Source organism: Brassica napus, chromosome C4 (genome assembly GCF_020379485.1).
Source record: "Brassica napus cultivar Da-Ae chromosome C4, Da-Ae, whole genome shotgun sequence".
In the NCBI taxonomy this organism is placed as follows: domain Eukaryota; kingdom Viridiplantae; phylum Streptophyta; class Magnoliopsida; order Brassicales; family Brassicaceae; genus Brassica; species Brassica napus.
Genome location: NC_063447.1, coordinates 8872689 through 8890812, shown reverse-complemented (window position 1 = coordinate 8890812; position 18124 = coordinate 8872689). Strand labels below are relative to the sequence as shown.

At 37.1% G+C, this 18124-nt stretch overlaps 3 protein-coding genes and 1 non-coding gene across 4 annotated transcripts; all 4 read right to left on the bottom strand.

Annotated features, from left to right (window-relative positions):
* Positions 1-6270: 6270 nt before the first annotated feature.
* Positions 6271-6354, bottom strand: TRNAY-GUA. Its single transcript is given in 2 exon segments — positions 6271-6306; positions 6318-6354. It is a non-coding gene; the product is annotated as a tRNA-Tyr (tRNA).
* A 349-nt stretch (positions 6355-6703) lies between these two features.
* Positions 6704-8855, bottom strand: BNAC04G09020D. Its single transcript, XM_013830588.3, has 5 exons — positions 8642-8855; positions 7829-8091; positions 7535-7746; positions 7196-7463; positions 6704-7119 (listed from the first exon to the last, which is right to left on the bottom strand). The coding sequence occupies exons 1-5, from the start codon at positions 8682-8684 to the stop codon at positions 6814-6816; spliced, it is 1092 nt and encodes a 363-aa protein (XP_013686042.1). The 5' UTR covers positions 8685-8855; the 3' UTR covers positions 6704-6813.
* A 5329-nt stretch (positions 8856-14184) lies between these two features.
* On the bottom strand, positions 14185-15316 carry LOC106396933 (protein YIPF5 homolog). Its single transcript, XM_013837444.3, has one exon. The coding sequence runs from the start codon at positions 15307-15309 to the stop codon at positions 14389-14391; it is 921 nt and encodes a 306-aa protein (XP_013692898.3). The 5' UTR covers positions 15310-15316; the 3' UTR covers positions 14185-14388.
* Positions 14185-17688, bottom strand: LOC106394848 (protein LITTLE ZIPPER 4). The gene is made up of 2 exons (XM_013835407.3): positions 17377-17688; positions 14185-16745 (listed from the first exon to the last, which is right to left on the bottom strand). Exon 2 carries the CDS (start codon positions 16727-16729, stop codon positions 16514-16516), a length of 216 nt encoding a protein of 71 aa, XP_013690861.1. The 5' UTR covers positions 16730-16745; positions 17377-17688; the 3' UTR covers positions 14185-16513.
* Positions 17689-18124: the final 436 nt, after the last annotated feature.

Genomic DNA, 18124 nt, shown 5'->3' with positions numbered 1-18124 from the left:
AAATTCCATCAATCCCTTGTTGTGCCATTTTCGGCCAGAACTCCTAAAATCAGTCAACCCATCAATAAAATCGAAATTAAAATCATTCATTGCATATCCTTGACTATTAATATTTATTTTGTAACTATCAAAGTTTTAAAAACCTTTTATGATTTTTATAAATGCATAATCGATTTTATAAATGCTTGTTTGAATTTATTAAGTGCATATCTTTGACTGAAAATTATTTCTAAAAGTTTTATAAGCCATAGTCTTGTTTTAAAATTGATATGTCATAAGGTAGAATAAAATCTGGTTGAAATCATTTGATCATATTGTTAATTAAACCAACCATGAACCGATTTCATATCATACTGAATTTTGATCACATAGTTTGCTAGTTAAAATAAAACTTGATCTAGTTTCATCCTTGAACTTGATTCTATGATTAAATTATGTACTGATCATTTGCATACCTGATAGCATCATTTAGTAAATCATTAGATCGAACTTGAATCATCCATGAACTGACCTTTGCATGCATCCAACTATCATATTGTTAAAACTGGACATAGGTATCACATAATTGAAACCAAACATACATGTTCGCATAGCTTTAGCAATGATGATACTAGTGCGTCTGAAGTGGTTCATGTTGTTTGCATCTAAATGATTCACACTGTTTGCATATAGTTAGACAAAATCGGTTTCCATTTAAAATTTAGTACATTTGCTTTATTCAAAATTATAAACCAAGTTTTAACCGATTTTGAAAATCTACTTTTGTTTACAAATATCTTGAACATTTTATCTTAATGCATATAAAATATTTTCTGAAAATAAAATGCATAATAAACCATCAATCTCCTTGGCATATAAATTCAAGTCCTGAATTATATTATGAATCCTTACTCCTTTATGGATATTTGATTCAGATGTCGAAAATCAACAACCTTGAATATGCTTCCCTCAATCTCTCCGGAGATAATTACCTCCAATGGGAGCTTGATACCAAAATCCTCTTAAGGTCCAGAAACCTTGGTGATACTATCACTGAAGGCACTGAGCCATCAGACAAGGATAATTACAAGGCACTTGTTGTCATTCGCCATCACCTTGCTGAAGGTCTCAAGGACCAGTATCTCACAATTGAGAATCCTCTGGAACTTTGGACAGAGTTGAAAACCAGATTTAATCATCAGAAAACTGTGATATTGCCAAAAGCCCTTTATGATTGGAGAAACCTGAGAATCCAAGACTATAAGTCTGTGGAAGAGTATAACTCGGCTTTGTTCAAAATAGTCTCAAAGTTGAAACTTTGTGGTGAGACTATTACTGATGCTGATATGTTGGAGAAAACATTCTCCACATTCCACACCAGCAATGTTGTGCTTCAGCAACAGTACCGAGAGAAGGGTTTCTCCACTTATGCTGCCTTAATCTCTTGTTTGTTGCTAGCTGAGCAAAACAATGAGTTGCTCATGATGAACAGTGAGCTAAGGCCTCCTGGTGCTAAAGCATTGCCTGAGGCACATGCGGCCGTAGAGCCAAAGGATGAGACTCCAAGAGAGTCATACCATGGTCGCATGAGAGGCCGTGGTAGATGGCAAGGTCGTAACCGTGGATTTCAACCACGTGGCCGTGGATTTCAACCACGAGACCATCTTGGTCGCAGCCGAGGCCGAGGCTACAGCCGAGGTCATCAAGCTAACCGTGGGTATAAGTCCGACTTCAAAACCCATGGCTCGAGCTCGACCAAATCTGCTTGCTATCGTTGTGGGATGACCAATCATTGGGCTAATAAATGCAAAACTCCCCAACACCTTGTTAAGCTCTACCAGGAGAGCATAAAGGGCAAGAACTCTGAGGCAAATTTCGTCCATTATGATAATGAGAATGATCTGGACCATGAGGATGATCAAGCCCATGGCAGAGATGGTCATGAGGATTTTGAGACTTCAGACCTCCTTACAAGTGGCTGAATATGAAGATTTCGATATCATATTGCTTTTGTCTTTGCATTTTGAATTCTTGATTTGGCTTTATGTTCTATGACTTTGGCAATTCTATTTATGAAATAAAGTTTTTACTTTATATATATGCCTTATACAAAGTCGAAATTATTAAGAACATAAAACAAAGCCATTAAAAACATACTCTAAACCTTAAGTAATATCTAAGGTGTTGACTCTTGTCTATTTTTCAGAAATGAAAGAAGACAAGAACCAGCTAGTAGTGGATAGTGGATCAAGTCACACTATATTAAAAGACAAAAGATATTTTGTTAACCTCATTTTAAAGAGTGCCAATATCAATACTATAGCAGGCACGGCCAGCCTTATTGAAGGCCATGGCCCGGCTCACTTAGTGATGCCTAAAGGCACGCATTTAGAAATTTCTAATGCATTATATTCTCCAAAATCAAAGAGAAATCTGTTAAGTTTCAAAGACATTCGCATGAATGATCTACATGTTGAAACTAGGGGCGAGGGAAAGAAAGAATTCCTCTTGATTTATGAAAATGCCCAAGGCCATAAGAAAGTCCTAGAGACTATCCCTGCTATATCAATAGGCCTCTATTGTGCCAATATAAAATCGAGTGAGGCTAACACTTCAATTCCTAATGAGTTCAGAGAAGCCTTTAAACAATGGCATGAAAGGCTTGGCCATCCTGGCAGATCCATGATGCGCAAAATAATCTCGAGCTCAACTGGCCATTCCTTGAAAGATAGGATAACTATCCCTATGAGCATTACATGTATTCCATGCTCACAAGGAAAATTAATAATAAGGCCATCACCTGGAAAGGTGAGTAAGGAAACATTAAACTTTCTGGAAAGAATACATGGTGATATATGTGGACCAATACACCCACCTTGTGGGACATTTCGATATTTTATGGTCCTCATTGACGCATCGACCAGATGGTCGCATGTTTGTCTATTATCATCTAGAAACTTAGCATTGGCAAGACTATTGGCACAGATCATAAGACTGCGAGCCCATTTTCCAGATTTTCCACTAAAGACTATACGTCTTGACAATGCAAGTGAATTCAGTTCCCAAGCTTTTAATGATTACTGTATGTCCATGGGGGTAAGTGTGGAACACTCCGTGGCACATGTACATACACAGAATGGATTGGCCGAATCCTTCATTAAAAGAATCCAGTTGATTGCTCGACCATTACTCATGAGGTCGAAGCTACCAGTATCAGCTTGGGGACATGCGGTATTACATGCTGCTGAATTAATACGCATAAGGCCATCCAGTGAACATAAATATTCTCCATCCCAATTACTCTCGGGTCATGAGCCAGACGTATCCCATATCAAAATATTTGGATGTTCTGTGTACATCCCTATTGCACCACCACAGAGAACAAAAATGGGACCTCAAAGGAGGATGGGAATATATGTTGGTTTTGATTCTCCAACCATTATTAAATATCTTGAGCCTACTACTGGAGATTTATTTAAGGCCAGATATGCTGATTGTCATTTTGATGAATCAGAGTACCCAACATTAGGGGGAGAAAATAACAAGCTGGGCAAAGAAATTGTATGGAATCAAACATCCTTATCATGGCAAGATCCTCGGACTCAATCATGTGATTTAGAGGTCCAGAAAATAATTCATATGCAAAAGCTAGCTAATCAATTGCCTGATTCCTTTGCTGACCCGAAAAGAGTGACTAAGTCCTATATACCAGCTTGTAATGCACCAATAAGTATTGATGTCCAAGATGGACACAATCAAGTGGCTACAGAGTCTAAAGCACGTCTTAAGCGTGGTAGACCAATTGGTTCCAAAGATAAAAGACCTCGGAAACTAAAGAAAGGTGCAAAAGAAACCGAGGTCATAGATTGTCCAGACAAGGCCGAAATGGCCATGCCTAAGGTACCAACCAATGAGACTCGGGACGCCGAGCCTCATGGTACTGAAGGTGCTAATGATGAGATCTCAATTAATTATTTAATGTCTGGGACAAGATGGAACCGGAATGATGTCGACATCAATGATATATTTGCATACCAAGTAGCCCTTGATGTTATGGACTTAGATGAGGATCATGAACCCACGTCTATACTAGAGTGCACTCAAAGATCAGATTGGCTCAAATGGAAAGAAGCCATAAACGTGGAGTTAGAATCTTTTAAGAAAAGGAATGTCTTTGGATCGATTATCCGGACACCTTATAATGTTAAACCAGTGGGATATAAGTGGGTATTTGTGAGGAAGAGAAATGAATATGGTGAAATTGTAAGATACAAAGCACGGCTTGTTGCACAAGGATTCTCACAAATACCAGGCATCGATTATGAGGAGACATACTCCCCTGTGGTGGATGCAACTACATTTCGATTTTTAATAAGTCTGGCCATCAAAGAAAATTTGGATATGCGGTTAATGGATGTTGTAACCGCATACCTTTATGGTCCACTGGATAACGAAATATATATGAGATTACCAGAGGGTGTTGAGCTCAAAGCTAATAAAGGTTCTCGAGAAGAACACTGCATAAGGCTGAACAAATCCTTATATGGACTTAAGCAAAGTGGTCGAATGTGGTATAATCGCTTAAGCGAATACCTTGCCAAAGTTGGCTATAAGAACGACCCTATCAGTCCATGTATCTTTATAAAGAAGTTTGCAAACAAAGGATTTGTTATCATAGCAGTGTATGTTGATGATTTGAACATCATTGGAACCCCTGGGGAAATCGCCCAAACAGTTGAATATCTCAAGAAAGAGTTTGAAATGAAAGACCTAGGTAAAACTAAAGTCTGTTTGGGGTTACAACTTGAGTACATAAAAGGAGGAATCCTTGTGCATCAAAAGGCATATACAGAAAAAGTACTCAAGAGATTTAACATGGACCAGGCTCACCCATTGACCAGCCCAATGGTCGTGAGGTCCCTTGGAGTGGACACTGACCCATTTCGTCCTAAGGACGAGAATGAGAATGTCCTGGGTCCAGAAGTGCCTTACCTCAGTGCCATAGGAGCGTTACTGTATTTGGCTAGCCACACTAGACCAGATATATGTTTTGCCGTGAGTCTCCTAGCCCGTTTTAGTTCATGTCCGACCCAGAGGCACTGGAATGGAATTAAACATATCCTACGTTACCTTCAAGGAACTAAGGATTTGGGTCTATTTTATACCAATGAAACCAAAGATGGTTTAGTAGGCTTTGCTGATGCAGGCTACTTATCTGATCCACACCATGCTCGGTCCCAAACCGGATATGTGTTCACTCATGGTGGTACTGCAATATCATGGCGTTCCATGAAACAAACTATAGCAGCCACATCATCAAATCACTCAGAAATCTTAGCCATGCATGAGGCAAGTCGTGAGTGTGTATGGTTGAGGTCTATGACTCAACACATCCGATCAGATAGTGGAATGGTCGAGGACAATGGTCCGACCATCATATATGAGGATAATGCAGCCTGCATTGCTCAACTCAAAGATGGGTATATCAAAGGTGACCGAACCAAACATATACTACCCAAGTTCTTCTTCACACATGAGTTGCAGAAAGCCAAGGAGGTCAGCATCACTCAAATCCGGTCAAGTGAGAACTCAACCGACCTCTTCACCAAATCACTTCCCACCAGCACATTCAGGAAGCTCACGCAGCAGATTGACATGCGAAGACTCAAGGACCTTCAGTGATGTCCAAATCAGGGGGAGTAATGTGTGTTGTACTCTTTTTCCTGTCCTTGGTTTCCCTTTTTACCACATTGGGTTTTTGGGTTTTCCGGGAGAGGTTTTAACGAGGCAACGTTAGCACATTACAAGCCCGATATGGTTATGGCATCCAAGGGGGAGTGTTATAAATCCATGATATGGATATGTGGATTGCCATTAACCATCAAGGAGGTTTACATCCGATCAGACTATCCGGTCCGTCTACACCCGTCTCCGGTTTGTCTCATCCGTCCAAGACTAGTCAAGATGAAGACTCATTCAACCGGAGCATTTATGAGCTTTGACCAAGACTATATCTTTGTGGTCAATATGTAATAAATGTGTAGATTTTCTCCTTTGTTGTAAACCCTTATGAACCTCCACTATATATTGATAGTGAGAGCTAATGAGAAAGACACAACTTTCACAACAACACTTCTCTCATATTTCTAACAGAAACTGATATAAAAGTATATATCGAACAACACGTAATAAGAGCTTAACAAAAAAAACATCTTTCCATTTCGATCATCCGCTTCCAAGCGCCCATGAATTATCTGTTCAGAAATCGATAAAAATATTTGGAAAAATAAATCCGACCTGCCGGAATCGAACCAGCGACCTAAAGATTACAGCAACTACTACAGTCTTCCGCTCTACCAACTGAGCTAAGGTCGGATGGTAACATTGTTTCCTATTATGTTATTTATATACTTGCACGTAATTCAGTCTGGGCCATTGTAGTGAACAACTACATTCTATACCCTTAACAGTACAAACAAAAATCAAGAAACAAGGTCCAATTCGTTTTGGGCTACCAGAATTAACTATTATTGTTTACCTTTGCTTACCAAAATGAATACGACTTCTTTTCTATTTGTAAAAGTAAAAGAATACAAATAATCAATCTCAAACTATAGCTTCTGCTCTAACTAAACTATAATACTACTATCAATGCAACTTGTTTTCTACGATCACGTTCCACGTTGTATAGCTTAAGACTAATATTGTTGTGACATATACTAAGTAGTATTCATCAATAAATCACACTAAAAAGGTAAAAAGATCACCAACAAAGTATATTAGTAGTAATCAAAAGATCTACTAACAAATTTGAGATATTCATGACTCTTTTTTTTAGTTCTTGACTTCTTCGTTGGTTAAGAGCGTCTTAACGATGTTATCAACCATACCAGGAAAAAGTGGGAACATATGCCCTGCTCCAGGAATCTCATGGTAATGAACCCATGGCAGTTTCTTAGCAACGTAACGTTGTAGAGTCACAGGGACAAGAGCGTCATCATCTCCCTGCCACAAGTGCACTGATCCCTCCTTGTTAGGGAACAAGTTCTCCAGCTCCATTGGATCGAACTCCCATTTTCCAAATCCAACAATCATGTCACGGATCACTGTCTCATGTGTTCCTTGCTGCCTTATTTCTCCCTGCATAAGATAATTTGATTACGTCAAGTTACGTGAATAAGATGAAAGTGATGAAGAATGTTAATATATATTACACCTCATGTGGCCTCCCTGCAGCACCAATCTTGAAGAGTATCTCTTTGTCGGATTTAGACAGCAACCCTAGGTTTCTGGTCACAACACTTGACCCAAGGAACCACTTCTGAGAGTTCCACCAATGAGTAAGCCAAGGAGCATAGTGTGCAACACGAACCGCCCATTGGTCGTTTCTCGGTTGTAGGTTATAAGCTTCGTTTGAGATGTCTGATGGAAAGCTCTTCCACCAGTAGTTCACCACTGGAGTTACAAGAGCTGCTCCAGCTAACCTGAAGAATCAAACACACCATCTCAAATCATTCCTTTCATTAACTATGCCATCATTAAAAATGTGTGTTACCTGTGAGGAATGTATTTAAGGCATGCCCATGTAGCTTGTCCACCCATAGAGTACCCTATTATATAGAACTTAGTCCCTAGACTCAACTGATCAGCAAGCTCCTCTATGTCCAAAGCCAAGCTTTTGGGAGTACGGTTTGGGTCAGCATCACTCTCTCCATAACCAGGTCTATCAAATGAAACCATATACACACCTAGTCCATCCTTAATATCCTACAAACATTCATATGATTTCTAAAGTTAAGATCTGTAAACTGAATGTACGAAACAGAAACTAGTAGAAGAGTTGTAGTACTGGTGTAAGAAGAGCTGCAAAGGCATTGTCGTGCCTGCAACTATCTGATCCATGGACAAATACGATTTTACGGGCAGCTTCATCTCTGGGAACACCGTGCTCCTTGTAAGCCAAGTGTCTTCCGTCTCTAAGTTTAATTCTTGGTGCTGTGATAGATGGACCACCAGGAGAGCCGCATAGCTTTGGAGGAGGAGGCTGGAGTGCTTGGTAAGTGGAAGCAGCTATACAGACAGAGAACACGACAAACAGCTTGTAGAGAACACCTGTACATCAAAGATTCGGACAAAACAGACACTGTTTCTCAATGAATCTTAAAGATCAAGGAACAATGATGTGAAGTCTTTTATGACCAAAGTAGTTAAGAACCAACTCATGTGCATTTAATTAGACACCTTTAAACAAATATTCTTGGAATATAAAATTAATATCTCAGTGTAAATAATTGGCTAATGATGAACTAAAAATAATAATCAATCAAAATTCACAAAAATGGGCAGGACCCACTGTAAAAAAAACATCAAAACGAAACTTCTTTTTTTTTTTGGTAAAAATCAAAACGAATCTTCATCTTTAGATTTACTACATTTTTGTTTTTCTTCTTCTTGTTCTTTCCTTTTGTATAGGAGGAAGATTCATGAAACTAAATTTCCAGATAAAGTAAAGCTATCATTAAATGCATCGTCTTAAATTTCAACAATCTTAATCATCATTTCATTTCACCAGCATGTTCCTATTCCGGAACGTTTATCTACCTTAAACTGATGGCTACAAAGTAGAAAAATCGAAAGCTAATGGAAGAAGAAGATGTGGAACCTGAGGAGCGGGAGGTGGCGGAATCTGTCGATCCAGTAGCCATTGGCAAGATAGAGAGAAGCAGAGAGAAACAGAGGGAGAGAGAAAAGTAGCTGGAAAGTGAGAGAAGTGGTTTGGGTCTTGTAATAAACGCAAGTTTACTTTCAACTTAGCAGATTTGGTCCAAAGTTGAGCAAAAAAAAAAAAAACTTTATCAGATTTGGTCGTTTCTTGGTTGTTTGGTTAACCCACTGTAATAGGAATGAGATGTGAATCTGCTTAATCCACGTCATCTGTTGATCACTGTTGCCACGATTTTAGAGAGGAAAAAAAATAGTTACCATCATCCATACAGTTAAACAAAAAATAAGACCCCAAGAAACTGTAAAAGGGGTAAAAAGGAAAAATAAAAAAATGTACAAAGTTACCAAACTCAAACATGAATATAGTTTGGAACATAAAGTGGGTGGTGTAATGTTCATCACATGAGGTTTGTGTTTTTACAAAAATAAAATTGTATACTTATTTTAGTCTTTTAAGTTTTAACTGAATGCATAGTTTTAGTCTTAGTTATTACATGTGTGAACTCTCGCGACAGATTCTATAATAGAAAAGATTATATAATAATTAACTAATAAAATAATAAATTATACTTGATTGGTGTACCTAAGACATATAAGTAAGATTTTTTTTAAAAAAGAAAATTTTGTAAGCAAATGTAAGAAGGAGAAAAAGAAGAGTGTTGGTTATAACTAGGGCCTATTTTATAACTCGTGTTTGTTTATAATTGGTTCAAAAAATTTAAAATATTAAAATTAAGAAAATAACTAAATTCTAATAAAATATCAATAGTATTAAATTTTAGTTATAGTTTTTGGAAAAATGATTAAATTTATAATTCCTTAGAGTATCTCCAACTCATTGCTATTTTTGCCTCTATAATAGCATTTAGAAGCAAAATGACTCCAACTCATTGATATTTTTTCCTGTAAAATAGAAATTGTTATTTTTCCTCTATTTATAGGAGAAGAAATAGCAATCTCTATTTTTACTCTATATTTTGAAAATTGCTATTATAGAAAAATATATTAGAGTAAACTTCAACTATTTTAGAAAAAAAAAGAAGTAAAATACACCGGAGATAGTCTTGACTAACATAATTTATCAATGAACATGCTTTTATACAATGAATCGTGTTAGGTGTACCTTCTCCTCCATCTCCATGAATTATTTTATTCTAACAATAACAATAAAATAATCATTTAGTTTTGATAATGATAAATTATGAGTTATTAGTTATAACACAAACTACATTTTCACCAAGAATAGGAGTTGAAACATTTGAAATTCAATGCATTTGGATTAAATCAAATTCTTTTTTAACTAACTTTTCAACTGTTACCATTAATTTTGTTTGTATATGACAATAGAGATGTTCGTCTAGTCCGGATTTAATTGAGTTCATTACATTTTGTGACCTTCGGATCTTTTTAATTTTCATTTTAGAAAGTGTACAACCAAATATTAAAATTTAATCTAGCCGTCTTGGGGAACCAAACAAATAGTATTAATCGTGTAAACAATACTGTTCTGTTTTCTAAAGACACTGTATAACTCAAATTAATATTCTAGGAAACAACCACTAATCAGTATAACCTTATTATCGAAAAAGTGTTTAAAAGAGCTATAAGCCAACGACGGTCTTGAGTCTCTTTTTTCTGTTTGAACAAGGGTTGATGATGGTCTTGAGCCTTGAAGTGATATGTATTCAAGCATGAATGGGTACACTGAGTGGGTGGCATAATTTAATGATTCTGAGCAGTGGCGGAGGTAAGGTGTTAGCAGGTGGGTCAATTGACTCAGGTGGATTTTGTATTAAAAAAAATATTACTTGTATAATTGTGTAAAAACTAAAGTAAATTTTGTGTATTTTAGCTAAATGACCCATGTAATATATGCTAATTTCGAAATTGACCGCTCTAAAACTTTTTCCTACCTCTGCCACTGATTCTGAGTAGAGAAGAAAGCCATGATTGACGGATCTGCAACCTTTTGCAATCGGGACCGATTCCACATGGGACATTTTACGTAAGTTTCATCTTCTATATGTCACAGCCAACTACGTTGTGTTTCTTTGACCCTCATATTAACATACTGGCTGTATAAAACATATTGAGTTCAACAAGTCTCTGCATGATTACGGTTTCAAGGCTACTAAGCGACTAGTCAAGGTATTTTGAGAATGTTATTTGAGAGTTACTTTCTTGATATGAGTAGCTAACTTCAAATTTTCTTCTTATCATTTAGGATATCATTGCTTTAATAATATTTTTAGAGCCGATTTTTGGTAATAAGCAATTGTTGGTCCGCGCCAAGTAATATGTGTGGTGAGAGTTCTTCGTTTCCTCATGGAACATAGTTGGTTTCTCTATTCTTCTTGCTTGTAACTTTTAAAATTTAACTATTGGATTTGGTTTGTGATCAGGCAAACATATGTTTGGATGTTGAACAAGAGTTGAAAGATATGATGTTTTGTCATGTTCACACACTATTGAAAGAGATATAAAAAGAATGCTGACTTCAAAAGATCTACCTATCATCACGTGTGGCGGTTTCAACATCGTTCTTGGGATGTATGGCTGACTCACTTACATATATTGAGCCAAATACATCAAATGCTTATAAATAACTAAACTTTTCATTTCCAAAACAGTGCTTCACATTCGCTTGTTGTAAGGAGAAAGATCAACCCACTGCACCAGGATTTAATGATTGATCTTTTGGGAATCTTGCACAATGTTTACTCACGGATTGACTCTTATAACGCTATTTTCAAGTCATTACATATTTAAACTCTTAGCCTCCACTTATTTGTACGTACTACGACAAATAAAACGAGATTAAATGTATCAAAAGGCGAGTACATACTCTGCCTATTCAAGACTCCCAATGGGTGTAGGGTTGGATACACACAAGATGAGAATAGACTCTACTTTAAAGGAGATTGTTTACCATATGTACCAAGGATCTATCAGCTTGTCATGATTACATATTCTACACAAGTTTGATTGCCTACATATTCTACTCAACTAATTGTGTTGCACATTACATTATTACATTTTTTCTTACAACTAACAAACAAATTTGTCTTTTTATCAGAGTATTTTTCTGAGAGTGAAAAGCTTGATGGAGTTACTAGATAAAAAAAGAAGTGGATGTTGGATTGGTCGATCCAACTCGCCCAATGGCGAGTTGGATGTATTACGCAAGTCTCTCATCTAAGCATTGACCTTCTAGCCACATTGTATTCTTAGCCCAGTTTAGGTGCACACCTCGGAAACAGGGGATATGAACACATTGGAGACAAATACATGAATAAATGATACTCAACTTTTTTAACTCGTGCTAAACCTAAAACCTAAAACCTAAAACAAATTTTATTAAAAACAAAAGTTATTCTCCACAGCGTCACATGGAAGATGATTCATTGCAAACTTTTTAATAATGATATAAGAGACATTACTAATGATGTTAGTTTTTTTATTTTAGTTAACTTTCATTTTTTTTTTTAATTCTTATATATTTTTGTGATTTTTTAAAGGTTTTTGTATTAGTTTTATATTAAATTTAGTTCACATAGTTTATGTTTACATAATTTATGCTTTAAAACATAATTTCTTTTAAAAAAATTAAATTAAGAAGAGCCTAACTAAGAAGAACCTAAATAAACTGATCCAAAAAATAAATCCAACCGAACCGAATACAAACCGAACCGAATATAAACCGAACCGAACTGAACAGAAACCGAACTGAACCAAACCAAACTAACTATCGTTTATTTCAATTGGAAAAAATACTAGAACCGAACTAACCAAACCGAACCGAACCCGAACCGAACCATGAAAATAACCGAAGTGTCCACCCCTACTACCCACAGCCAAATATATCTATAATATTTGCAAGGAAGCAGGCTGAGGAGTCTCTGCACAAGAAAACTCTCATCTGTCCTTTGTGGCGTCTTGTGTTTATTGAGTTTTCTGCGTCAAGGTCTCGTCCGACTTGTGTGTTTATTGTAAAATTGTTCAGTGTGAAGTGTCGATGCGGTGAAGTTGTTTTATTCCTTGGTTTTTAAACGACGGGTTCTCCAAATTTCTTGGTAAAGGATTGTGGAGCTATATCTCAATCGCCTTTGGTCTGTGAGTAGTTTGATTTTGGTCTGTGAGTAGTTTGATTGTCAATTGTGTTTTTCATTGGCTGCTCGTGTGAAGATTTTCATTTTCGTGGCTTCCTTCAGTTGAAGCTTGTTCTTGAGTTACTAGTGCTCATGGTTCCTTTGCTGGAACATCTGTTGGAGTTTTTCTGTCACCCCAATAAATTCGACCTTCAATGCCTTCTTATGTATCCCGGCTTCCCTTATCGATTAGCTCCAGAAGTTCTAAGTTATCTTGTTCCTTTCTTGTCTTAGGAATGTTATTGGCTGTTTAGATCCTCTTATCTGGCTTCAGATAGTAATGTTTACAAAGCTAGCTGTTGCTCCGAAAATATTTGCAGGTTTGTGTAAAGCTTGGTTAAGTTTGAATATATTAATAAAAAAAACAGATTAATTGAATGCAACTAAAGTTGATTTGATTGCTTGATAATAATCTATGCGAGTAAAGTGTCATTCCCGTGTGGCAAGGAGAAAACCACCAGATTGCCTCCTTTATCTGTGAAAATAAGAAGGCAGAGAATTTGCAAAGAACAAGCTGGGAATGAGTTGATGAACAAAGAAGCTGGGAAGCAAGACATGACAACAGATTTCGCAGGAGGTCTTGAGAGTATCTCCAAGGTCAGATCCGGAGGTAACGATGGTAACACAGCCTTCTCTCCATCTTTTGTCTTCTTTTCTTCTCAGTTCTCCATCAACAATGTAGCTCAAACCCTAAGTTTTATGCTCCTTTCTCCTCTTTTGATCTACTATATGAAGTTTTAGACTAAAACCCTCTCCCTCTGTTCAGACCAAACACAAGTTAAGATAACAGATCTCCTGCTTTTTTCTGATATCTGCGCGGATGTCAAGCTAACTAATATGTAGTTTAATGCAATTTCCATCAAAAGAACATGAATTGAGTAGAAAACTCCTTTTATGACACAGCGAATACTCTTTACGGAGGGTAAGAGTAAAAGCAATTCTGGGATTGACAGTAGTAGAATAGCCAAGAATCCTTCTCCTTCCCTATAGACACCTACCCGGAAAACAGACTAATCCAGAGGATTATCAGAGCATTTTATTCAACTAAGCCTTAGTTCCAAACAGCCAAAATGCTTAAACCAACTCAGTTTTTTTTTTTTTGCTTACCTAAAGGCTAAAACCTAAGCAAATCCTCCTAACAATGTCAAGCATTCCTACTGGGATCTAAAAGCACATCTCCACAGCTTCCTAACCGGAAATCGAATGGCTAAAGAAACTCTAAAACAGAAGCAGATAAGCTCTTCTCAATACACTGTTTGTTCTGCATGATGAGCATTCATTCAGATACACTTTCACAAATAGACTGTCTACGAGAAAAAAAAAAGAGAACACATTGATAATAAACTCTGTAAATATAAACTCCTGAAGTCAAAAGATACAAACATTGAATAAAATTAAAACATGAAGCCTTTACACATCGCTCCACTATTCCCACCACAAAACCAAACAAACTTTAGATCATCATCATTCGTCCTTACTAATCACCATCAAAAGATTCCCAGAAAAAAAAAACTATCAATACTTCGTAATTAAATCATCAAAATATGACAAGAAGAGAGAAGAGAGTATAGATCAAGAAACAAGCGTAAGAGATCAACCCACGATGCTCCTCTCCCCCATCAGCCAAAGACACAACCAACGCCGAGCAAGCCCTCGTCGACCACAGCACAAACACCCCCGCAACCGCAAACCTAACCGCCCCCGCTCCCTGCGGCACAAACAACGACACAGCAGACAAAATCACCACCGGAAGCAAACAATACCCAACCAAACTCGTACACGTGTGCAGATTCAGATTCCCGTTCCTCCCCGCGAGCATGTTGAACACCGCGTAGAGGAAGATCGACGACACCACGATCCACCCGAGAATCACCCCGAACTGGATCTTCCCCGCGAGGAGCTGGAAGAGGCAGAGCGCGAGGTAGAGGAAGATCGGCCCCGAGAGATCCGAGTCGTGGTGGACGGTTTGGTTGATCCGGAACGGGTTGAGGATGGATCTGGTCTTCTTCCAGATCTGATCGGGGTGGATCCCGAGCTCGTCGAGGAGAGGCTCCTCGTCCTCGAAGGAGGACGATCCTCCTCCTCCGAAGGATGCGGATGAGTTTAAGGTCCCGGTGAACGGTCCAGCGGGGGCGGCGGAGGACGCGGCGGCGGATCCGATGTCGAAGGACATGAAAGGGATCGCGGAGGAGGAGGGGCGGGGAGGTTGGAACGGAGCGGCGGGGAAGCGTCGTTGCTGGACGTTGGGGTTGGATGTGGATCCGCCGGAGGGGAAGACCACAGGTGGAATCGCGAAGTCCTTCGTCATCTTCGCAAGATTTGAGATCTCGAAATCGAAATTAGGGTTCAATTTTTCATTAGAAGTAGAGACACGACTTCGCGAATCTACAAAGAAGAAGGTGAGTGAGGGTAGTTTCGTCAATTCGTAAAATACTATGCATTTGAGTTTCTTCCGCATTGGACTATAGTCTCCTCTGTATTAGTTTGAAGTAGTTTTGGTAAAGGCCCAATGGGTCTCACCGCCAGCCCGGTGAGCATCGATCCGAACTTCTTCATTGAATTTTTATTCTGTTTACTTTTAAAATAGAGAAGTAATGATTATAGAAATTGAACAAATTGTACGTGAGAAGATGATGATGTGCAATGATCTTCCAAAGAGATTTTCGGGATAATGATCAAATGGGAATAGTTTTCTGAAAGTTATATATCTCAAAGTTGACTTTCCAAGTCTGAGTTTATGATGAATGATGATGATTTACTTAGAGGACTATTTATGTATCATCGAGATTCGTAGCTCTCTCTCTCTAATTTTCTCACAAACACTTGATTTTTTTTATGGTGCTAAAACATAATTATGAATAACTGAAAAAAGAAAATGACAGCTTCGGTACAATTGTACAAGTTTTAAAAAGAAACCCCAAAATAATAAAATATAGAAAGGCTTTGAGACATCAGCCCGAGCTATTGATCACGTGATTAAAAATGGTACCAGCAACGAGTAAGTGTACCTATGTTTTAACTGAACCCTTTTCTTGAGTATCTTCTTATATCGTTACTATCAATACTTATCCTCATGTAAATTACATTATCAATACTTCCCTTCTCAATTACATATTGCTTTGACAACAAACCTGGTTGAGGTCATAAATCTCTTAGCTTTTTTTTGTGCAAAAAAATATCTTAGCTAACATGTATAAAGTAGTGAACAAAATTCTTGAATAAACAAAGGAAAATGTAGAATAATATAAATAATAAAGATACTGGTTGTTTAAGAGAAGATCAGAAGGTAGTACAATCAATGCAGTCCCAGAATCCACCAAATCCTAAAAAACCAACCCCACATGAAAAAGGCAACAAAGAAAATCTAATTAACATACAAATGGAAACAAAAGTAAAATATCCCTCTGAGAAGATAGGCAGAGAGACACTACACTTTTGTCCTTTTTGTAGTAAATAAACTAGAAGAACCCACAAATTAAAATAAAATTAAACAACAATAAAACTAGTTGATAACCTTAATAACACCACTAACCATTTTCTAATATTACACTAATAAAAAAAAGAAATAAGATAATATGGGTTCTTCTAATTGAGCTGGGAGGGTCATGATGATTTTCCGGTCTACCATATCCAATTCTTGTCCTAAGAGTTTTGCTGCATAATCAGGATTGTCCAGAAGCAGAACTTGACGAAGAGAGGTTGCTGTTGCTTCCTTGATTTGATCCATTAGAGTTCTTGGTTTTGGAGAGCTTCTGTTTGAGCTCCAAGAGAAGCTGTTGATTCTCCTGGTTCAGAATCTGAGCTTTCTTCCTCAACCTCTCATTCTCCTTTATTATAAAACAGTTTTGCAGGTAAAGCTTCGAGTTTAGCCTCTCCATTTCGATAAACCTTGCTCTGTGAAAGCTAAAAGAAAAAATAAGAAGGTTTGATTTATTAAAGCTCTATGCTATGATTATAGTCGAGGTTAAATCATTGCAGCACCACATGGGTTGTGCAGCTTCACACGTTTAATGTGGAATTACATTAAGCAAAAATCATGACTGCATTTATTTCGGTTTCAACCAAAAATGTCAATTTTTCTTGTAAATAAAAATCAATGCTCAAACAGAAGAAAAAATCACTCTTTTTGGTTTCCAGAGTTGAAAAGATAAAGCCAACACAACAATAAAAACAAAAATAAATTAATGATGATGCAGTAAGTATAATGATGAAGTTTGAAAACGAAAATACAAAATACATTTACAGAAGATAAAAAATGAAACCGACGAAAACCAAGCAGGTACAAGCAAAAACAGAGCCAAAATAATCTTTATTAAAAAAGGAGAGTTTTGAAACGAGAAAAAAATATTGAAAAAGACAAACAAATAGGGTTTTTTCGGTTGCCTTTGTCTGAAAGAAAAGGATAAAGCTTTAAGTTTTTCCATCAAATAAAAGTTTTGTTATATAAAATAAAGAACCAGAAAAATAGTTGGGTGGTTATGTGAATGATATTCACGTTGCTTGTACGTGAGGGGAGAGATATTACCTTTAGGTAAGAGTGTTGGAATCGGGTGAAGAAGATGTGAAGTGTGTTTATATGTTTGTAAGGGAGAGAGATTTGTATGAAAGGTAGAGAGGGACAAAGAGAACAAAATGAAGATAGTGTCTCTTATATAGAGCCACAAAAGCTAGTCTTCTGACACAACAATCATGCTTTGTGTTGTGTTTATGCTTACATGGCAGCCGAATTCGCAGCTCTCTATATTTTGTTTTTGTTTCTTTTCTAAATACTTTAATAATAACTTGTGAGGCAAAAGTGAGAAAAAGATTTGTGTTGCGTCATGTGAATGATGATCGAAATAAAGAAGAAAATTAGAGGAAAAAAAGTACTTGGAGGAGGGTTTTACTTTCTTTGCTTTATTTGAATTTTCTCTATAGCATAGGTTCTCGTCTTTTACTTGCATCTTCACATTTTGGTTTGGTATTTGATAACCGTTATAACATGTTCATTTCCTCACCCGCCAAGTAATCATTCCCGTTTACAGTTTATGATATCATCATAGGCCAACAGAAATTTATAGATGTCATCACAATGTTTCAAACAAGTACTACTGTATGTAGACCGGCTTGGTTCGATACTTAGATAGGGTAAAATGTAATATTACAGAACGGTTGAAACGAGTTATTGATTGAAAATGATGATGATGAATGATGATGATGATGATGATGATGATGATGATGATGATGAAGAGGAGGGACTCTATAGGCCGTCGTCCCTTAAAGATTCGCAATGA